At 35.0% G+C, this 19,471-nt stretch overlaps 1 protein-coding gene across 2 annotated transcripts in view; it reads left to right on the top strand.

Moving 5' to 3' along the window:
- CDKL2 (cyclin dependent kinase like 2) overlaps window positions 1-19,116 on the top strand; it is a 32,709-nt gene extending 13,593 nt beyond the window's left edge. Inside the window, exons 7-14 of one of the 2 annotated variants that reach the window (XM_045532830.1) lie at window positions 1,097-1,185; window positions 2,996-3,131; window positions 4,268-4,566; window positions 5,147-5,240; window positions 8,329-8,452; window positions 8,937-9,043; window positions 14,935-15,023; window positions 16,436-19,116. In XM_045532830.1, coding sequence (XP_045388786.1) covers window positions 1,097-1,185; window positions 2,996-3,131; window positions 4,268-4,566; window positions 5,147-5,240; window positions 8,329-8,452; window positions 8,937-9,043; window positions 14,935-15,000 — 915 coding nt within the window. In that variant the 3' untranslated portion in view covers window positions 15,001-15,023; window positions 16,436-19,116. The remainder of the gene's footprint in view (window positions 1-1,096; window positions 1,186-2,995; window positions 3,132-4,267; window positions 4,567-5,146; window positions 5,241-8,328; window positions 8,453-8,936; window positions 9,044-14,934; window positions 15,024-16,435) is intronic. The other variant, XR_006730189.1, reaches the window with a different exon arrangement.
- The last annotated feature ends 355 nt before the right edge of the window (window positions 19,117-19,471 follow it).

Genomic DNA, 19,471 nt, shown 5'->3' with positions numbered 1-19,471 from the left:
AATCTTCTAACAGATATGAATATTTTTTATTGAGACCAGCTTTATGATCTGTCTGTAAAGACATTTAAAGGGAATAAGGTAAAACTATTTTCCAACTTGTATTCCGTAAGTAGAATCATATAATTTCTTAAACATTATATTATAGAAAATTTCAAACATAGAAAAATAGAAATGATGGTAGTATAATGACCTCTCATGTACTCATAATCCAGTTTCCAGAACTATCAACCTTTTGATAATCTTATTTAATATATCCATACTCCCTTCAACTTTTTTCTGAGTACTTTGAAGCAAATCCTAGACATTTATTATTTCACTTATAAATAGTAAATTATTCACAGAGCTTTCTTATTTATTTAAAGCTACTAATTGAGTCCTTCCTATTTTTACTGGCATTGAGGAGTTTCAATGAATCAGAAAAAGACCTTGCATTAAAATAAAATCATCTATGTAAAGCATCTAGCACAGTAATAAGCATAGAGTAGGTCCTTTCCCTTCTAGTCTATAATAGCTTTAAGTTTTAAAAATTCCCAATAATTCCTTAATGTCATAAAATATCTAAACAAAGTTTCATTGATTTTCATATAATTCCTTTTTATAGTTTGAATTAGGATCCACATGAAGTCTATAGATTGCAGTTGGTTGATATGTCTTTTAAAACAATTTATAAGCTCCTTTTCATCTGTTTTTTTTTTTTGTTGTTGTTTAATCTTTGCAATTTATTTGTTGAAGAAACTAGGTTGTTTGTCCCTTAGAATTTTCCACATAATGAAGTATACGTGTTCTTCTCTGTCCTGTATTTCTTACAAACTCATAGTAGAGCTAGAGCTGGATCAGAATCAGGTTGATTTTTTGATAACAGCACTTCATAGGAGGTTTAATTATTTCCATCTAGAGACAGTGAATGTCTAGTGGACTTTGTTTTTTGATGTTAGCAACCATTGACGGTCATTGTCTAGATTTGTGCTTTATTCTTTATCCTTGATTATAGATGTTTTATTGGCTATAAAGAAGAATTTTCTATTTTTCTATATTTATAAATTTAAATGTAGGCAGTTTTTCTTTGATATGAACCGTATGTGTTCTTGAATTTCAGAAATGCTTACATACTGACCCAGACAAAAGGCCCTTCTGTGCTGAGCTCCTACACCATGATTTTTTTCAAATGGATGGATTTGCTGAGAGGTATAATACTGACACATGTTTTGCATGTCATACCAACCTCGGGTTAAAGAAAAGCTTCCACAACAATGACAAACTGTACTTCTGTTATTTCTGTTCCCACCTACTTTGCAAGATCTCAAATATCTACCATTGTACTTCCATCTGCCCTTAGCAATAATTCAATTCTTAGGCGTTTTCTCCTGCATTTACTACACTAGTGCTCTTGGTTTTCATGAAGCAGTCATCACTTCATGCTTTTCTGTCTGTCTCCTTGTGGTGACATCTAGCATTCAGGTCATTGATTTCTATGTTGCTACCAACTGTGTGATGCCATCGTCTGGGTGCTGATGCAGTTATGAAGGTGCCATCTCCTATTGCTGCCAAACACACCACACCAAGTCCTATGATACTGCTGACACTGCTGATGTGCTGGAGACCTGGATGTGCCAGGCCTGTGGGTGCCAGAGCTGCTGGCATGGTCTTTTATGCTGCTCCAGCTGCTGGCATCAGTGCAGCTGACAAAACAAAAAATAGTACGATGAGTGGCAGTGACACATAACTTAATAAAAGATAGCTAGATTCTCATATTTGCTTCCACATTCAATTTGTTGTGATATGTTGTTTTGGCTGAAGTATGTGAAAAAAATCTGGCCTCACACACAAATATGTACTTGGAAAACAAAATAATATTTTAATAGCCTTTTTAGATAAATTGTGGGTATTCCTCTTTGATTCTATACCAAACTCTGATGCTATACCAAAACTTGACAGTGGTAATTTTCTAAAGGTTGCATTGTGAAATCTGAAACCTTATCAATGAAATTTTCTTCATCTGTTACATTAAAATCAATTTGTCTGTCTTGCTTCTTAAATGGACCTTTTACCCATGCATACTTTTGTAACATCATGCTTTAGGCTTTTGGAAAATATTGATTTGCTAAGTTATGCAGATCTTAAAAATGTTGACATATTTCATTATACAGTGTCAAAAAGTTACATTCTATCTTATCAGAAAAGTCTGTAAGTACTGGGAAACTGCTAAGCTCATACTTTAACAGAATTCTAACTTTCGCATAAAAGTTTGAATTTTATCATTCACATAAATATTATCAGTTGTTTTCCTTGAAGTGACAAGCTTACTTTGTTTATCTGTTAACGAAAATGTCTGCCGAATACTCTAAGTCTGAATAACCATAATTTTTCTGTCAGGCTTTCTTTCAAGTAAATGTTATTCTGTGAAAAAAGTGTCTAGTTTAGTTTGTTTCTCAATCACACAAGTGCTTTTCTTAAGACAAACATTGTGCTTTGGTGTGTAGCAGAGATGCTTTATGCATAGTCCCATTTTGTCACACAGAATACAAAGAGACATATGTTCAAGGCTTTAGATTTAATAAAATTAATACATAAAAAAGTGCTTCACCAGGGATATCCTTAAGTGAAACTGCCTTTTTTTTAAAATTGAAAATATGTGGCTATGTAAAAAACAATGACTGCCTATACATTTTGGTGCCACTGCTTTGATTCTTGGTAAGGTGCCAACAGTTTTATCCACCATTGCTTTTGTACCATCAGCGCAAATGGTGAAAAAGACATCTTCATATTAAAGTAAAAATAGCTTTGACCTTGACACCTCCTGAAAGGTCTTAGGGGTCCCCAAAAATCTACAGACCATCCTTTCAGAACTGAGGATCTAGGCCGTAATTTTTCTCATTTTCAATAACATAGTCTACTCTAACACTCAATTTTTAAAAAATGAATACCTTGGAAATGAAACTTTTTTCTAGGTTTATCTGTTTCATATAATTTTATTGACAAATGTATTTTTATGTAGGTTTTCTCAGGAACTACAGTTAAAAGTACAGAAAGATGCCAGAAATATTTCCTTATCTAAAAAATCCCAAAACAGAAAGAAGGAAAAGGAAAAAGATGATTCCTTAGGTGAAGAAAGAAAAACACTTATAGTACAGGTAAATTTTCATGTTTAAATTTTAAATTCAATATACTTTTTTTCTTTTTTTTTTTTTTGAGAAAAAATGAAGATTTTAAATAGAGTTTACTGAGTGGTGAACAAGTTAACTTTTAGCTTAGTTGTAAAAACGTATCTTCTCAATACATATTACCTGTTTAACAACTTAACATATCATATTTTGAGTGCCTATTGTGTATCACACTGCACGATAGCGCTTTTTAGGAAGTCACACTCCTCCAAGAACACCTAGACATGTGTGTGCATGTGTACATACACAGACATATGGTACAAACACCACCCCACACGTTTCTTCCTTAAATGGTATGAGTGAAAAATATTGTTTTTAAAATTTTATATAAATTAGAGCTTTTTTAAAATTGAGATTTGGATATTTAGTTTATGTTTGCTTTTCCTGGTAAATTTTCCAGGAGCTCTTCTTGATAAGGTAATTCAAATTCACCACCAACCCAGTCCAATCAAGTGAACCAAAAGAAGAAAAAGTTCTCAATTTTGTGTTCCCTGACTCTGAAGATATAATAACAAAAGTGGCATTCTTGATTGATTCCTCTTCCATGATTTTTTCCACTGATATGTGTGTGTGTGAGAGAGTTGGTGTAATTGCATTTTCATTCTTTTATTATTTTCCCAGTAACTGTTTGAATAAGAATTGGGGTTTAACTTTAATCCCATAGGTAGAATAAAGAAAATGGGAAGGCTGGGCATGGTGGCTCACACCTGTATTCCCAGCATTTTGGGAGGTAGAGTTGAGAGCATCATTTGAGGCCAGGGGTTATGACCAGCCTGAGCAACACAGTGAGACCCCATCTCTACAAAAAATAGAAAAAATTAGCCAGGTGTGATGGTGCTTACCTGTAGTCTCGGCTGCTTGGGAGGCGGAGGCAGGAGGATCACTTGAGCCCAGGAGTTTGAGGCTGCAGTGAGCTATGATGAGGCCACTGCACTTTAGCTTGGGTGACAGAGTAGGACCCTGTCTCAAAAAAAAAAAAAGGGTGTGTGGGGGGGACACAAAAAGGTGATACCTGTGAAATTCGCTAGTTGACAAGTACTTATAGGAAGAGGTGATTTTTTATTCTCAGGTCACTAACCTTATTAAATATTTTTATTAATGGTCAGGATACCAATGCTGATCCTAAAATTAAGGATTATAAAGTATTTAAAACAAAAGGGCCAAAAATTGATGGACAAAAAGTTGAAAAAGGCAGTAGAACTTCAAATGCCAGCTGTCTCCATGACAATGGGGCAAGCTATGTCAAAACAGTGCCTTCAACAAGCCTCAGAGACTGCAGCAATGTCAACGTGGATCACACAAGGAATCCAGGCACGGCAATTCCCCCACTTGTGCACAATCTTTCTGCAGTTGTTCCCGGTATTAATTCCGGAATGGGGACTATACCAGCAGTTCAGAGTTACAGGTATGAATTAAGAAAATAATGTCCAAAAATTGTTTAAGGTTATATCTGCAAATTCCAAATGTTTGTCAATTCATCCACGTTGTTTTACTCTGAGAATTCTAGATGCTATTCTTGTCAGGTAGCTGTTTCAAAAGACTTTTTGGCTGTGTGATGAAAACTGTTAGCATTTGATCAAAAAAATTCACCTGAGTCCTAAGAAAGTAGGGTTGTATTGTTTAAAGGGAAGAGAAGCTACAGCTATTTAGTCTAATAATGTAAAATTAGGTTGTCATAATAAAAGAGATAATTGCTTTTGGGCGTCTGCTGCTGCATGGTGTGGCAGTGAGCATTTAGTGGTACAAAGAAGCTCTTTTTGGGAATTTTGCTGAAAAGAAGGTAATTTATTTGGTATAGGTTAGAGGCTGGTGGGAGGCATGAGGGTAGTGATAAAGGATAGAATGTCTCACCAGATTTATATATATTTGAGAATAGGCATTAAATTCTGATTAAATCACATGTCACTTGGTGCTGTGTCATTTGGTTTTGTGCTTGAAAAAATAATTATTATTGATTCTAACTTGCAAAATTTTTTTTGTTACAGAATGGATGAGAAAACTAAGAAGTATTGTATTCCATTCATTAAACAGAATAAACATTCCTCATCAGGCATTTATAATATTAATGTGAACACATCAGTAAGTAAACTGTTCTCAGTGATGAAAGAACAAATACTATTTGGTTCTAGACTGAAAATTTAAATAAGTTTTATGTCTGAAAATTTAAGTACATTATACATATTTGCAATGACATATGTCTTATTTTTTTAGTAACATAGTAAATTTTCTTGACCTGATGCTTGCTGATCAGTTGTCTTTTAGAATAGATGAGAAGATAAATTATCTTATTATATCACCCACACAAGATTTTTGGTGAAAGTATTTTATCTATTTATTTAACAAATATTTATTGATCATCCATTATGTGTGAGACACTGGAGATGAAAAAGTCAATTTTTCTCTTCAAGTACTTCATAATCTAGTAGAGGATCAACAAATCAAAACTTAGTATCAGATCATAACAGTAAAAGCGTGTACAAGGTTAGAGATAGCATAGGAAGGAGTATTATTATTCTCAACATGGCCTCCAGAAAGTTAAGTCAAACCATCATCACTTGTCTGTTGAAAATCCTCCAAAGGCCAAAGGCCATGTAGGACCTATAAGTTCCTTCATGATTCACTCCCTCCACCCCCCATCCCATCTCTAGCTACTCTCTTTCTTGATCAATCTGTTTCAACCACACTGATTTCCTTGTTATTCTTGGAACATGGTTAGACATACTCCCACCTTTCAGCTTTTTTGTACTTGCTATTTCCTTTGCTTTAGAACATTCTTCCCTCATGTAACCCAATGGCTTTGCTTTTTCTCTTCTGTAGCTCACATGAAACCTTATTGTTAGGTCTTCCCTAATATCGTAAACTCATTTTCTCTCCCTTTACTCTCTATGGCCTCTCCTTGCTTGTTTTTTTTCCATTGTACCCGACATCCTCTATATATTCTTATTTATATGTTGTCTGTCCCCCCAGCCCTACATCAGAATGTGAGCTTCCAAGGCAGGGACTTGTGCTTTGCTTGTTTTCCTCACTGCTCTACTCCAGCACCCACAACAGCATCTAGCATACTGAAGCTGCTTAAGAAATGTGGTAAATGAATAAATGCTTTTCACAAGAAAGGGAGGTATAGACATACTTCCAAAAGAGTATTTTTTTTTCCCGACAAATTTCTCTTCTTTAACTCTCTGATTATCCTCAGCTAAAAAATACAGCCTTTTCATCTCTCGTGATTTGGACATTGTACTTGTTTTTCTTTTAATTCTTAGCTTATAATGTCTATGGCTATAGTACTTTCCTTTTTGGTACACCCTACAGATTTCTTTGTGGATGTTTGTGTTTTAAAATCTGGTCTGCTTTGGAAATTATTTTAATTAGCAAGGCTTTTCAAAATAGCTGGTTCAATACCACTTTGCTGGAATCGATATCAGCCTGCTTTCAGCAATTGCATAATCAATGGTGGTTGATCGTTTTGGATCCTATTTCTATTTATTCTTCTTTGGAAGCAGTAATCAAGAAAGGAGGTAAAGATTAGTGGGGACAAGACTCACTGGAGTCTTTCATTAATGAAAATGAATGCAGGCGAGTTAAGCCTTGACTTTCTTCAACTTCTAGGTTGGAGATCAATACTTCTCTCTGATGCCTTATGCCCCAATTTTGAGATGTGAATGTATTATTAGAAACATATGTGTTTTTATTTACCACTCTTTGAATGTATAAATCTGATGGTTTTAGCTCATTTTTAAATTTTATTTTTTGTAATTGCAGATAGTTTTTTGAACTAATTATTTTATTTTATAGCTGATTTGAACCAAGAGCCTTTAGCACTTGTTCTATTAAGAGTAAGCAGAAACATCCAGAATAAAGAAACTCAAAAGCTCAAGGCATCAAGGAACCTCAGTGGCTTAATGTTGTCATTATGCACGTGTTTATGTGTATTATACATTATATATGTGTTTGTGTGTATTCATCATACATATGTGGTTTTGTTTTTTAGCAAATCACATAAGTAAATGGGTTTTTTTTTGTTTTTTGTTTTTTTTTTTAGCAAATCATGTAATCTCTCTCTGTGTCACTTGTTTTGAAAATGTGGAAAAGAATGTAGGGGTTCTGTGATTCTGAAATGAAAAATATTTGGAAAAGTGTTAAATTCATAAAGATGTAGAATTGAAGTGCTACTGCTATTCTTTGCTTTATTATTTTTTCTGACTTAATGCACTGTGAAGTAATAGTATTAAGAAAGCTTAGGAAAATAATTGAAGTTGTAATTCTTTACTTACTAAATTGTATTCCTAGGAAAATATTATTATGTGCTAACTCTGAGGAGCAAGACAAGGACAAATATTGAAAAATGAGTAACAAAATTATATTGGAAAATTAAAAAACAAGCTGGGAGAAGATATGATATATATGTGAAGATAAACTGTTTAAAATTAACACAGACAACAGCAACTATTTGCTTAAAAGCCTAGGAAGTGGCCGGGCGCGGTGGCTCATGCCTGTAATCCTAGCACTCTGGGAGGCCAAGGCGGGTGGATCGCTCAAGGTCAGGAGTTCAAGACCAGCCTGAGCAAGAGCGAGACCCCGTCTCTACTAAAAATAGAAAGAAATTATCTGGCTAACTAAAATATATATAGAAAAAATTAGCCGGGCATGGTGGTGCATGCCTGTAGTCCCAGCTACTCGGGAGGCTGAGACAGGAGGATCGCTTAAGCCCAGGAGTTTGAGGTTGCTGTGAGCTAGGCTAACGCCACAGCACTCACTCTAGCCAGGGCAACAAAGCGACACACTGTCTCAAAAAAAAAAAAAAAAAAAGCCTAGGAAGTGCTATAAGGCCTGTGCTTGCTGGCCTGAAGGACCAGGGCATTGATAGTCATCCTTTCACCTTATACTCCTTGCCAAAACTTACACTGATGATTGGCAGAAAGAGAAGGAGAAATTCATAGCAATCAAGTTATCCACTTGTTAGTAATTTTAATAAATTTAATGAGGAAGAGGTTTAAAATAATTGGATGAAATTGTTTTCTGTGTTATTAATGTCCTTTAAATTTTTTTATCATTCTCTATACCTTCAATTTTACAAGTTTTAGGAAATGAACACAGGAATTACAGAAGAGGGAAAATCTAGCTAACTTTGAAGCTAATTCATTTGTGTTAACCATTCTGATGATATTAGGTCTCCAGTGAAAAGAGCCTCCTTCAGGCAAATAAGAAAAGAAGAGAATACTCCAAGACAGATGTCCGTTTGCCTGAACTAAACTATAATCATCTCCCCGAACTAAGAGCCTTGGAAGGCATAGGTATGTTTATGATGCTTTTACTTTTTATAGCTTTTTTTTTCTGTTCATCTGTTTACCTGTTTTTATAGCCCTTTTGTTTAAAATATATGTTAAATAAACCAACAAAATATTAAAAATAAAAAATTCATACTAGCTTTACATATTTAAGTATGTAAATAATGTACATAGCTGGTTTAGTACCATTTTGATATCAGCCTGCTTTCAGGCATTGGATAATCAATGCTGGCTGATCATTTTAGATCCTATTTCTATTTATTCTTCAGTTTTTTCTTAATGAAAATTAATGCAGGTAGAGCTAAGCTTAGAGACTTTCTTCAACTTCTAGGTTGAAGATAGATACCTCTCTCTGATGTTTATGTACGTATAATAGCTATGTATGTATTTATGTACATATAATAAGTACATACTGAGGGGTAGACATAGGATGTGAAAAACTAATAAAATATCTAACATTTTTACTGTGTTTATGGTCATTTTCATCTAGCTCGAAATCCCAGGCTAGTAAAGAAAGAGAACAAAATTCTTTCAGAATCTCGAATTCCTTCTCTGGCTGCTATTGACTTGCACACCCCCAGTATTGCATTACATCAGGTACAGAAATACCTTTGTAGGTTGGGCGGAACTTGGGTCTCTTCTCATATTTACTGTTACAATATTTTTGGGAGAGTTTGCCCTTAAGAATTGGGTGGATTTATTGGTGGGATCTATAAAATTTTGCTTGCTAAATTTTGTTTTATGGTTCATTGCACTTAGTACCTTCATTATATATGTGATTATATAAACATTTCCTAACTTGTGGTCATCCATTTTTTAATAGGTTAAAAGTGTGTGTGTGTGTGTGTGTGTGTGTGTGCACACGTATGCCTAGCTACAGTCTTTATATAACTATAGGTTTTTGGCAGTTTGTAGTATTTCACTGTATTAACCCCAAAGTTATAACCTAACTTTCAAAGAGTGAAACTCTGGAATTTTTTTTATTCTTTCATAATGAATTGTCTATTTGACATTTTTCTCCCAAGACAATCCATTCCATCCCTGTTAAAGATTTGCTATTTCATATAGTCATTTTTTCCCATAATTTCTCTGAACTCCTCAGAATGTGTATGTTTCTGTTGCTTTTATATCAACAACATCCTTATCACTCATTTTTACATTAAGGAAACTGACAAACTTCTTAATCACCTGAACAAACAGTAACTAGCCACAAATTTGGGGTATGGATCATTGCACTATCCTTTCACTTTCTCAAACAGATTTCTCACCTTTGCTCGAAGTAAGTCAACTTTTGGGATTAAATCCCCCATCCTCATTATTAAAGCATTTCCATTTCATAAAAACCTCCTGTATGTTGCCTTCTTCTTCATGTTGATGCTTTTTCTGCTGTTACTCTTTAATAGTTCTGTGGAGCTCTATAAACAAGAGAAATAGTATTGTTGAGGATAATAAATTACAGAGGTAGTTATCCAGAGATGCCGAGGAAAGGGTTTATTGCTACTATTGCTTTGCCCTATTTCTTGCCAACAATTTGTATAGCAACATTTAATCAAAACTGCACAAATTCCTGTAGGTGCAGATTAATCACTGTCACAGATTCCACAGTTAGGAACTACAGAGTCTCAATAAATTTCTTGTATATTTCTAAAATTAAATTGCATGTGGATTTTAAAGGTGCAGAATTTTTCACTTGCTCATTGTGAATGCACTATTGTTCAAACACTTTTCAAGGTTGACATAACCAAATCCAGTTTCATGCAATGGAAGAAAGGGTTTGGCTGTCTTCACACTTACTCAATATTATTTACTGTTCTAATCTTTTTATATTTATAAACTTGTTATTCAGTGTTACTCTCAACTTGTTCAATTTCCAGTTATATTTAAAATACGATAAAGGAGAAAATAGGTGTAGCAAATTATACAAATTAACACTAAAATAACCCCATAAGGGTGGAAAATCTGAATGAAAGAGAAACAACAGGAGACTGAAAGCAAAGGGCCTTCTGGCAGAATCTGTTACTTGCCTTGCACTCTTCCTTTATGGTATTTATTGTTACATTGAACTACATTTTGCTTCTTTACATCGCACAAAAATATTTAATATTTATAAAAGTCTATTATGTATCCTGTGGAACAATCTGTAGGGTAGGTTTGTAATAAAGTGTTATATAACCCATGGAATTTATCTCTACCTCCTCACCCCCTACACATTTATACACGTTATATAATTTATACACATTCATAGCTGCACATTCATGAAACCAATATCTGTAAGTAGTCTCTCCATTAGAGGTATGTCCTAGAAGCATCTGGAAACAACTAATATGTTTTGGGGTACACCAACTAAAACAACAAAAGTAGTATTTGGTTAGAATCAATGTAATTACTGGATCCACCACAAAACGAGGTTAGTGTAGAGTGGGTGGTGGGAAGATCAAGAATTATTTAGGGATGGGATCAACATGACTTGGTGATTGATTAGAGCAGTGGTTCTTATCTTGGTGGCAGAGTGGAATTATCTGGGGAGATTTAAAAACTGCTGTCTGGACCCCACATCTAGAGATTCTGACAACTTTTTGGGGGTGTAGCCTGGAGATTGCAATTTTTTTCTTTTGGGATACGCTTTTAAATTTTGAAATATACTGAAACTTAGAAAAAACACTGTAGAACAGTACAAAGAACTTAATTTTCCCCAAACCATTTGAGAGTAAGTAACCAACCTGATGCCCCGTCAATTGTGAATACTTTATGTATTTTCTACAAACAAGGACAGTCTCCTACATAACATAATAGAACCATCAAAATCAGAAGTTAACACTGATAAAATATTACCATCCAACACTCATACCCCATGCAGTTTTGTCAGTTATCCCAATAATGTTCTTTATATTGACAGGATCCAGTTTGGAATCATATGTTGTATTTAGTTGTCATGTGTTTTCAGTCTCCTATGGTCTGGAATAGCTCTTCAGTCTTTCCATGTCTTTCGTGATGATTACAGGCCAATTATTTTATAGCGTGTTCCTCAGTTTGGGTTTGTCTGATGTTTCCTCCTAACTAAATAAAGTCAGATCAGCATCTTTGGCAGGAAACTCACAGAAGTGATGCCATATCCTTTTCATTGTATCCTTTTAGGTGGCGTAGGATTGCACTTTGTCTCAATATTGGTGATGGTCACTTTATCACTTAAGGTGGTATCTGAGGCTTCTCGTTATGACAGCCTTCTTTCCCCTTTTTAATGAATAAGAATTCATGGGGTAATACTTTGAAACTACGTAAATATACCATTGCCATCAAACTTACTTACAATGTATTTATGTCACTGTGGACTCTTGGATTCCTATTTTGTTCAGTAGAGTATAATTAGTTATAATCATTTATTTTTAAATTTACATACAGTAAAATTTACTCTTATAAGTTTTGACAAATACATAGTCTGTAACTATTACCCACAATCAAGATAAATTATAGGTTCATCCCTCCCCCCCACCAAAATTCTCTCTATCTCTTTGTAGTCAAACCCTCTGCCCCCCCTTAAACCTTGGAAACTGCCGATATGTTCTTCATCCCTATAGTTTGTTTTTCCTAGAATGTCATGTAAGTGGAATAAAACAGTATATGTAGTTTTAAACCTGGCTTTTTCCTCTTACAATGCAATGTTATTGTATTGGACAGTCATCTGTATTATTGGACTGATCAATAAGTATGTTCCTTTTTATTGCTAAGTAGTATTCCCTTGTATGGGTGTACCATCTGTTTATCCATTTCCCAGATAAAGGACAGAAAGGTTGTTTGCTGTTTTTTTTTTAAATGTAGGCTTGCCTGCATGCCTACTTTCCTTCCCTTAATTTTCTTGCTTTTTTCTTTTCCTTCCTTCCTTTCTTTCTTTCCTTTCTTTCTTCTTTCATTTTTAGAGACAGGGTCTCACTCTGTCACCCAGCCTGGAGTACAGTGGCAACATTTCTTTCCGGAGGCTTTAGGGGAGAATCCATTTCTAGGCTCATTTAAGGTTGTTGGCAGAATTTAATTGCATGTGGTTGTAGGGCTGAGATCCCTGTTGCTTGCTGGCTGACAGCTAGGTGTTTTCAGCTCCAGGAGGCCACTCAGCATTTCTTGGCTCATGGCTCATTTCTTCTATCTTCAAAGCCAGCAACAGTAGTTGAGTCCTTCCTACACTTTGAATCTCTCTGACCACTCCTATCCTGTCTCTCTGACTTACCCTGCTGTTACATTGGGCCCAACAAGACAATCTATTTTAAGACCAGCTTATTAGTAACATTAATTCCATGTACAAAGTCTCTTCATACAGTACTGAAATTAGTTTAATTAACTAGGGACAGGAATCTTAAGGGCATACCTTTACAGTTCTGCTGACCACAGAATGTTTAGACCATTAATATTTAATGTGATTATTGATATGTCTGGTTCTAGCATTATTTTATTATTTGTTTTCTCTCTGTTCCTCTGTTTTTCTTTCTGGTCTTCTTTTGTTTATGAATAGTTTTACTATTGGTTTTGTAGTGATATCTCTCTATTATATTTTTTTAGTGATTACTCTAGGGATTGCAACATACATAACTAAACTTTCATAGTCTACATTTTACCACTTAACATAAAATATAGGAACCTTATAAACATATTTCCTTCTCCCCCATTTGGACTTTATGTTAGAGATGTCATTTGTACTACATTTATGTACCTTGAAAACTTCACCACACTATGACATACTTTTTGCTTTAAACAGTCATAAGCATTTTAAATAATTTATGAGAAAAAAGTTGTCTGTTATATTCACTTAGCTATTTACTGTTTCTGTTGTTCTCTTTTTCCCCCCGAAGATTCCGGTTTTCCTCTGGTATTTTTTTCCTTCAACATGAAAAACTTCCTTAAGTATTTGTTGCAGAGCAGGTCTGATGGTGACAAATTCTTAGTTTTCCTTTGTTTGAGAATGACTTTATCTTAATTCTTGAAATATATTTTCACTGGATATAGAATTTGGGTTGATAGGTTTTTGTCCTTTTGTTTTTATGTCATGCCTATGTCTGCTGATTTCTATGATTTCTGGTGGGAAATTCTCAGGCATTTGAATTGTTGTTCCCCTGAATGTAATATTTCATTTTTCTCTAGCTGCTTTCAAAATTTAATATATTATCTTTTGTTTTCATTAGCTTGAATATGTGTCTAGGCATAGTTTTCTTTGGGTTTATCCTGTTTGAGGTTTGCCAGGCTTCTTGAACCTGTAAACTTATATCTTTCACCAAATTTGGGGAGTTTTTGGTCATTATTCTTCAAATATTTTTTTCTACCACAATCTATTTTTCCTCTCCTTCTGAGATTCTAATGACACATATGTTAGACCTTTTGGTATTTTCTCACAGGTTCCTGAGACTTTGTTTACTTTTTAAAAATGTTTTTCTTTCTCTTCTTCAGGTTGAGGGCAATTTCTTTTTTTCTTTTTTTTTCTTTTTTGAGACATGGTCTCTCTTTGTCACCCAGGCTGGCTGGAGTATAGTGGTATAACCAGTTTACTGCAACCTTGAATGTTTTGGGTGCAAGTGATCCTCCTGCCTCAGCCTCCCGAGTAGGCAGAACTGTAGACATGTGCCACCACACCTGGCTAAGAATTTCTATTGACCTATCTTCAAGTTCTCTGACTTTTTACTTTATCATCCCCATTCTGCTATTAAGCACATCCAGTGACAGTTTTTAAAATTTCAGATACTGATTTTTTAGTCCTAAAATATCCATTTGGTTCTTTGCTTCTATTTTTTTTGCTAAGAATTCCTGTCCCTAGCTGGGAACAGTGGCTCATGCCTATAATCCCAATGCTTTGGGAGGCTGAGGTGGGAGGATCACTTGAGGCCAGGAGTTCGAGACCATCCTGGTCAACATGGTAAGACCCCATCTCTACAAAATAATAATAAAAAAATTAGCCAGGCCTGGTGATGTGTACCTTTAGTCTCAGCTACTTGGTAAGCTAAGGCAGGAGGATCGCCTGAGTGCAGGAGTTGGAGGCTGCAGTGAGCTATGATTGCAGCACTACACTGCTACACTGTATGTAGCCTGGGTGACAGAATGAGACCCTGTCTCTAAAAACACAAAGAAAGAAAAAGAAAGAAAGAATTCCTGTCCCTTCATTCATTTCAAGTGTGTTTCTCTTTATTTCACATAGCATAGTTACAATGGCTGGTTTAAGGCTTTATATGATGGTTCTAACAGGTTTTTATTTTTGTATTTTTGTAATAAGTAGAAGAGATGGGTTATACTGGGCTTACACTGCCATGGCAGATCAGAAGTATCTTTTAATATGTATAAACTAAGAGATCAAAGAATCATATCCCCTTACTTCATTCTTTTCCATGTAAGCAACTTGAGCTATGAATAGTTAATTCTGAACATCTGATATTTGAACAACTATGATTGGAATTTTGGGGAAGTGGAACTTTTGCAACACTGAGAACTGATGATGCTTTATTATTAATTTATAGGTATCAGGAGCTCCCCTGTCAGATGATTCGGAGCCTGATTTGCCTCGAATGGAACACCAGCACTGAGGATCATTTTGGTTCTGAACTGGGTAGGTCTGATTTCCCATATTTAAAGGGTACAACCTTTCATGGGAAATATTTTGTGGCTTGTTGAAGACCATATTTTTCAGCTGAAATATTCTCTGGTGATTGATTCCATGACAACTCCTGATAGAGAACAAGTTGTGCCACTTAGAAAACTAGAAGTAGTATTTTTCTCTGGAATGAAATCCCTTCTCATAGAGTTTACATCTCTTAAAGTAATCTCTGGTGTGTTATTGGATATAGTAATGTGAATTTAGGATGACAAGTGCTCAAGAAAGATACATACTTCTTTCCCTTATCAGTCATTTGTCCCGTGGGCTTATAAAGCAAGATGGATAAATGATTATAGTCATGCTTCACCTAACATTCTGAGAAATACATCCATAGGCAATTTCATCATGGTGCAAACATCATAGTGTACTGACACAAACCTAGATGGTATAGCCTACTACACACCCAGGCTATGTGGTCTACCCTACTGCTCCTAGGCTACAAACCTGTACAGCATGTTACTGTACTGAATACTGTAGGCAGTTATAACACAATGGTAAGTATTTGTGCTTCTAAACATATCTAGACATAGAAAAGGTGATGCATTGTGGTATGATGTTACAACAGCTATGATGTCACTAGGCCATAGGAATTTTTCAGCTCCATGATAATCTAATGGGACCATTGACTGTCGTATATGTTGTCCGTCATTAACTGAAATGTCATGTGGTGCATGACTATACTTGCCAGTCTTTTCCCAATAATGAGGGATCAGTACTATACCAAATAATTGCCTTCCTTTTAAATATAACTTTTTGGTATAAAAAAACCCAAAAAACAAAAATCTGACCTTTTTGAGAGATAATTTGCTACTTGCTCAAGCTAGTCATTCAATGTTTAATATCTCATTAACTCTATGTAAAACATGATGGTAATAGAGCCCCCCATTCTCATAAGCGTATTATTGAAATTAATTTTACAAAGCATCTGTGAAAAAGAAGATGAATTTACTGTGAAGCAAATAAAGCTTAAGTTTTAAGTTTTCATTTGCACAGGCACTTCCTAGGCCCTGGAAGAGGTTTTGCAATGCATTTGTTTGAGTTAATTTGTGTGAACTATGAATAGCTAATTCATATAAATTATATAAAATGTAGGCTCTACAAAACTTGAATCTGTTTTGTCAAAATTAGTCATTATTTGCAAAAAAGGAGACAGAGTGCTACATATGATAGTTTTGATTGGTAATTATCCTAAAGATTGTTTTTAAAATCTTGTTTTTGATACATCTAAGCTAGGTTTTCTCAGACTATATAGTATCTACTGATATTATCAATATATACAATGTGAGAAAGCAAGTGAGATAGAAATCAATTTTTATAAGTATTTTATGTAAAATATTTGGTGGTATATTCTCCTGTGCTTTTAGATGCTGCTCTAGCATTTGAGATGACATCCTCTTGCAGCAAGAATGCTGGTATCCTAGGAGGAGAGATTTGTGGTTTTGACTGTTTCCTTCTGAACTACCTGGGTTCTCTGAGAAAGGCCTTGCAGAGGAAGGAAAAACAAAGACCTCCAAATATGAAGATTGAACAAGTGCCCCTCCCCAGCTGTTATCCTGTCACCTTTCAAGTCCACTGATGCGATTTCAAGATAATCTGATGAAAGAATAGTGTTATAGTTCTTGTCACATGAATGTGCATTTACTGTTAGTAGATTGTATATTTAAAGTTAAAGATTGAAAGTATGTAAAAAAGAGAGAGAGAAACATTATAAAAGGTCATGTATTCATGCACTGAATTTGTATGTTATCTGTATAAATGTGTACATTTATTTAGGAGTGGGTTCAGTGGGGTAGGTGATAAAAACTAGGATCAGTTGAAGCAAATGAAAAACATGAGGATCAGCAAGAGAAAATGTTTCCTTTACCCTAACTTAACTATAAAAACACACTTAAAAATCTTGCTTGTTTCTAGGCATTAAGGGGATAACGTAACTGCTGTCCATGGACAGATGTATATCCTTGGTTTCTGTGATTACTGTTGATGTTCTATCAGTGTATTATGGGAATCTGGCCTCTTTGCTGATCTTCTAAGAACCGCACTAATGCAAATCTAGCAGTAAAACCTTTTATTTCTAATGACTTAGTACGACTCTGGCAATGGATAGTTCTCTGTATTGTAAGATTCTGGTGCTAATGTTCTTGTGTGAAGGAACATAATTGGAACAAGAGTGGAGAAGGAGATTTTGTAGGTATATTGTGGAGTTGAGTACTGTGATTCTCATTGAAAAAAGAAGTATCCAAACAAAATTAGTCAATGGAAAGCAGGTTTACCTGTTAATCAGGACTAATTACTCTTCTGTGGTTCCAATTGCTATTGAACCACCCAACTGAAGAGACTTTGGGGAGGGAATGTTCATTATTAGGGACTCCACTCTTGTCCACTGGTAGTTTAAAGTTGATATTAGACAGAACCCAGAGCAATTCTTGTTTCCTTGTTACCTCAAACACTTAGGCCTTCCCAAAAACTTTTCACTAAGGTGCAAAGTAATTTACTCACATTCCATACATCTTTTCTAATGCATGGGTCCAAAACTTTTTGGGTGGGAGGGATAAACCAGTTTGGCTCCAGGTTCTTGGAGTCTGGGTTTTCAGCCATGCTCTGCATTTATCGTTTTAGAGAATGGTTGTTAAGGGAACCAGAATTTGGGGTTTTTGCTCTAACCAATCAATAGCGTGTTGTTTTTTTCCCCAAAGCCATTGAGTAGAACTTAGCCCAAGAATTTAACTAGAACTTTTCTTTATTACTCTGAGCTTAATATTGAAATTCTGACCTTAGGCACTGAACCTCAAAAGAGTAGGACATTCAGGAGGAGGCAAATAAGGGGTTTCAATGTATAAGTCCATAGGTGGTGGTTAAATTAAAATTTGGTCTTGATTTAAAAGCTCTATCTTTAACCTCTGACCAGATGTTTCACAAGGTTAGTATGGCTGACATGCTGGAAAAAATAAGTGAATTGGCATTAATAGGCTTCACATTAAAACGTTATTATTTTGTTTTTACTTTAAAGAGTATTGCCAGTAGACTCTGCACCATGGAAAGCAGACGCTATTTTTATTTAAGATCAGTGTGAAAATATCAGCTCAATGTTTGAGGTCCTAGGATCAATTACTTTCAAATTTCTGTACTTGCTTTTGGTATCTTTTGCCTCTTAAATCACCTTATGAGCTTTAGAATTCAGTAAGGAACTAAAAATTATTTACTAGTAGTTCAAGTTGAGACTTGAGGATCATATCTGGTTAGAACTTTGGCAGAACTACCAGAAAAAGATTTTGCAAATTGGGGCTGAAGATACTGAACCAAAAGAATCCTTTTTTTTTCAGTTTACGGTTAGTCCATCTTTACAACGATACGATTTAGTCACATACTAATAGGGAATATGTGTGTGCACCAGTGGGTGGCAGTGGGCTTTCTGTGTGTATGTATAGTTTAAAATTAATAAATATTATCTTACCAAGCTCCATAGATGGTTTTAATTTAGAGACTATAAATAATGCATCCACCACTGTATGGTATGTAACAAATAAGTTTGAAATAATTTGTGAATTCTTTTTTTGGGAAACTTGATATAGGGGTGGCAAGTTAATTTTCTTGTGTAGCTGGTGATAGAAGCAGCATGGTCATAAAATAACATGTCTTGTAAAGACTAACTGATGAAAGTTGTGACAGACCTAGGCTTAGGACCCGGTTCCCCTGTTGGAGAATCCCTTGCTTGTTTAGAGTATCTGACTTCCCACTGAAATGGGAACATAGATGTATTTTCTTATGTGATTCTCTTTATTGGTTCCCTAATCTCAGTTGTGCTACCATACAGGTCTGGATCTGTACTAAGCTGTGAGTCAGACTAGACTGAAAAATGTGATTGACTTGCTGTCTAAGCCCTCCTTGCTATGACAGAACCACGGGCACCAGAGCGCTGCTCCTGGGGCTTTAGGCTAGTCTTAGTGAATCGGACTAAATGGATTTTTCTCTATTGTTTTGCATTAAGTGTTTTTGCATTAGAAGTGGGTGCTTAATGCTCTATGTGAATAAAAATTATGTTCTCACATTGCTTTCTGAAGGGTCTTATTTTTTTTTCTTGATAGCTTCAGACATGAAATAACTTGAAAATGTAAATTAACATACAGCTTGTTTCCTAACATGCCCTTCTCTGAAGTATCTTACCACAAATCTTGATGTCATCACTTGTAAGAAACTTGATTTAGAGCTTTGTGTTTATAGACATTTGTGGATATCTGATGTTGAATGTATCATACACTGAGAAATTTTCTTTAAAACAAAAACATAAACCCATCCACAAAATGTCATTTTCCTTTGTTTTCAGTAAAAATTGATTTTGCCCATTGTAGACCCTCATTTAATTCCTTTATTCTCTACTTTGGCATTCAGGGTCATCTCCTTTA

This window comes from Lemur catta, chromosome 19, assembly GCF_020740605.2.
Source record: "Lemur catta isolate mLemCat1 chromosome 19, mLemCat1.pri, whole genome shotgun sequence".
NCBI classification, from domain to species: domain Eukaryota; kingdom Metazoa; phylum Chordata; class Mammalia; order Primates; family Lemuridae; genus Lemur; species Lemur catta.
The sequence above is the reverse complement of the archived record's forward strand: the minus strand, read 5'-3'. Positions and strand labels throughout refer to the sequence as shown.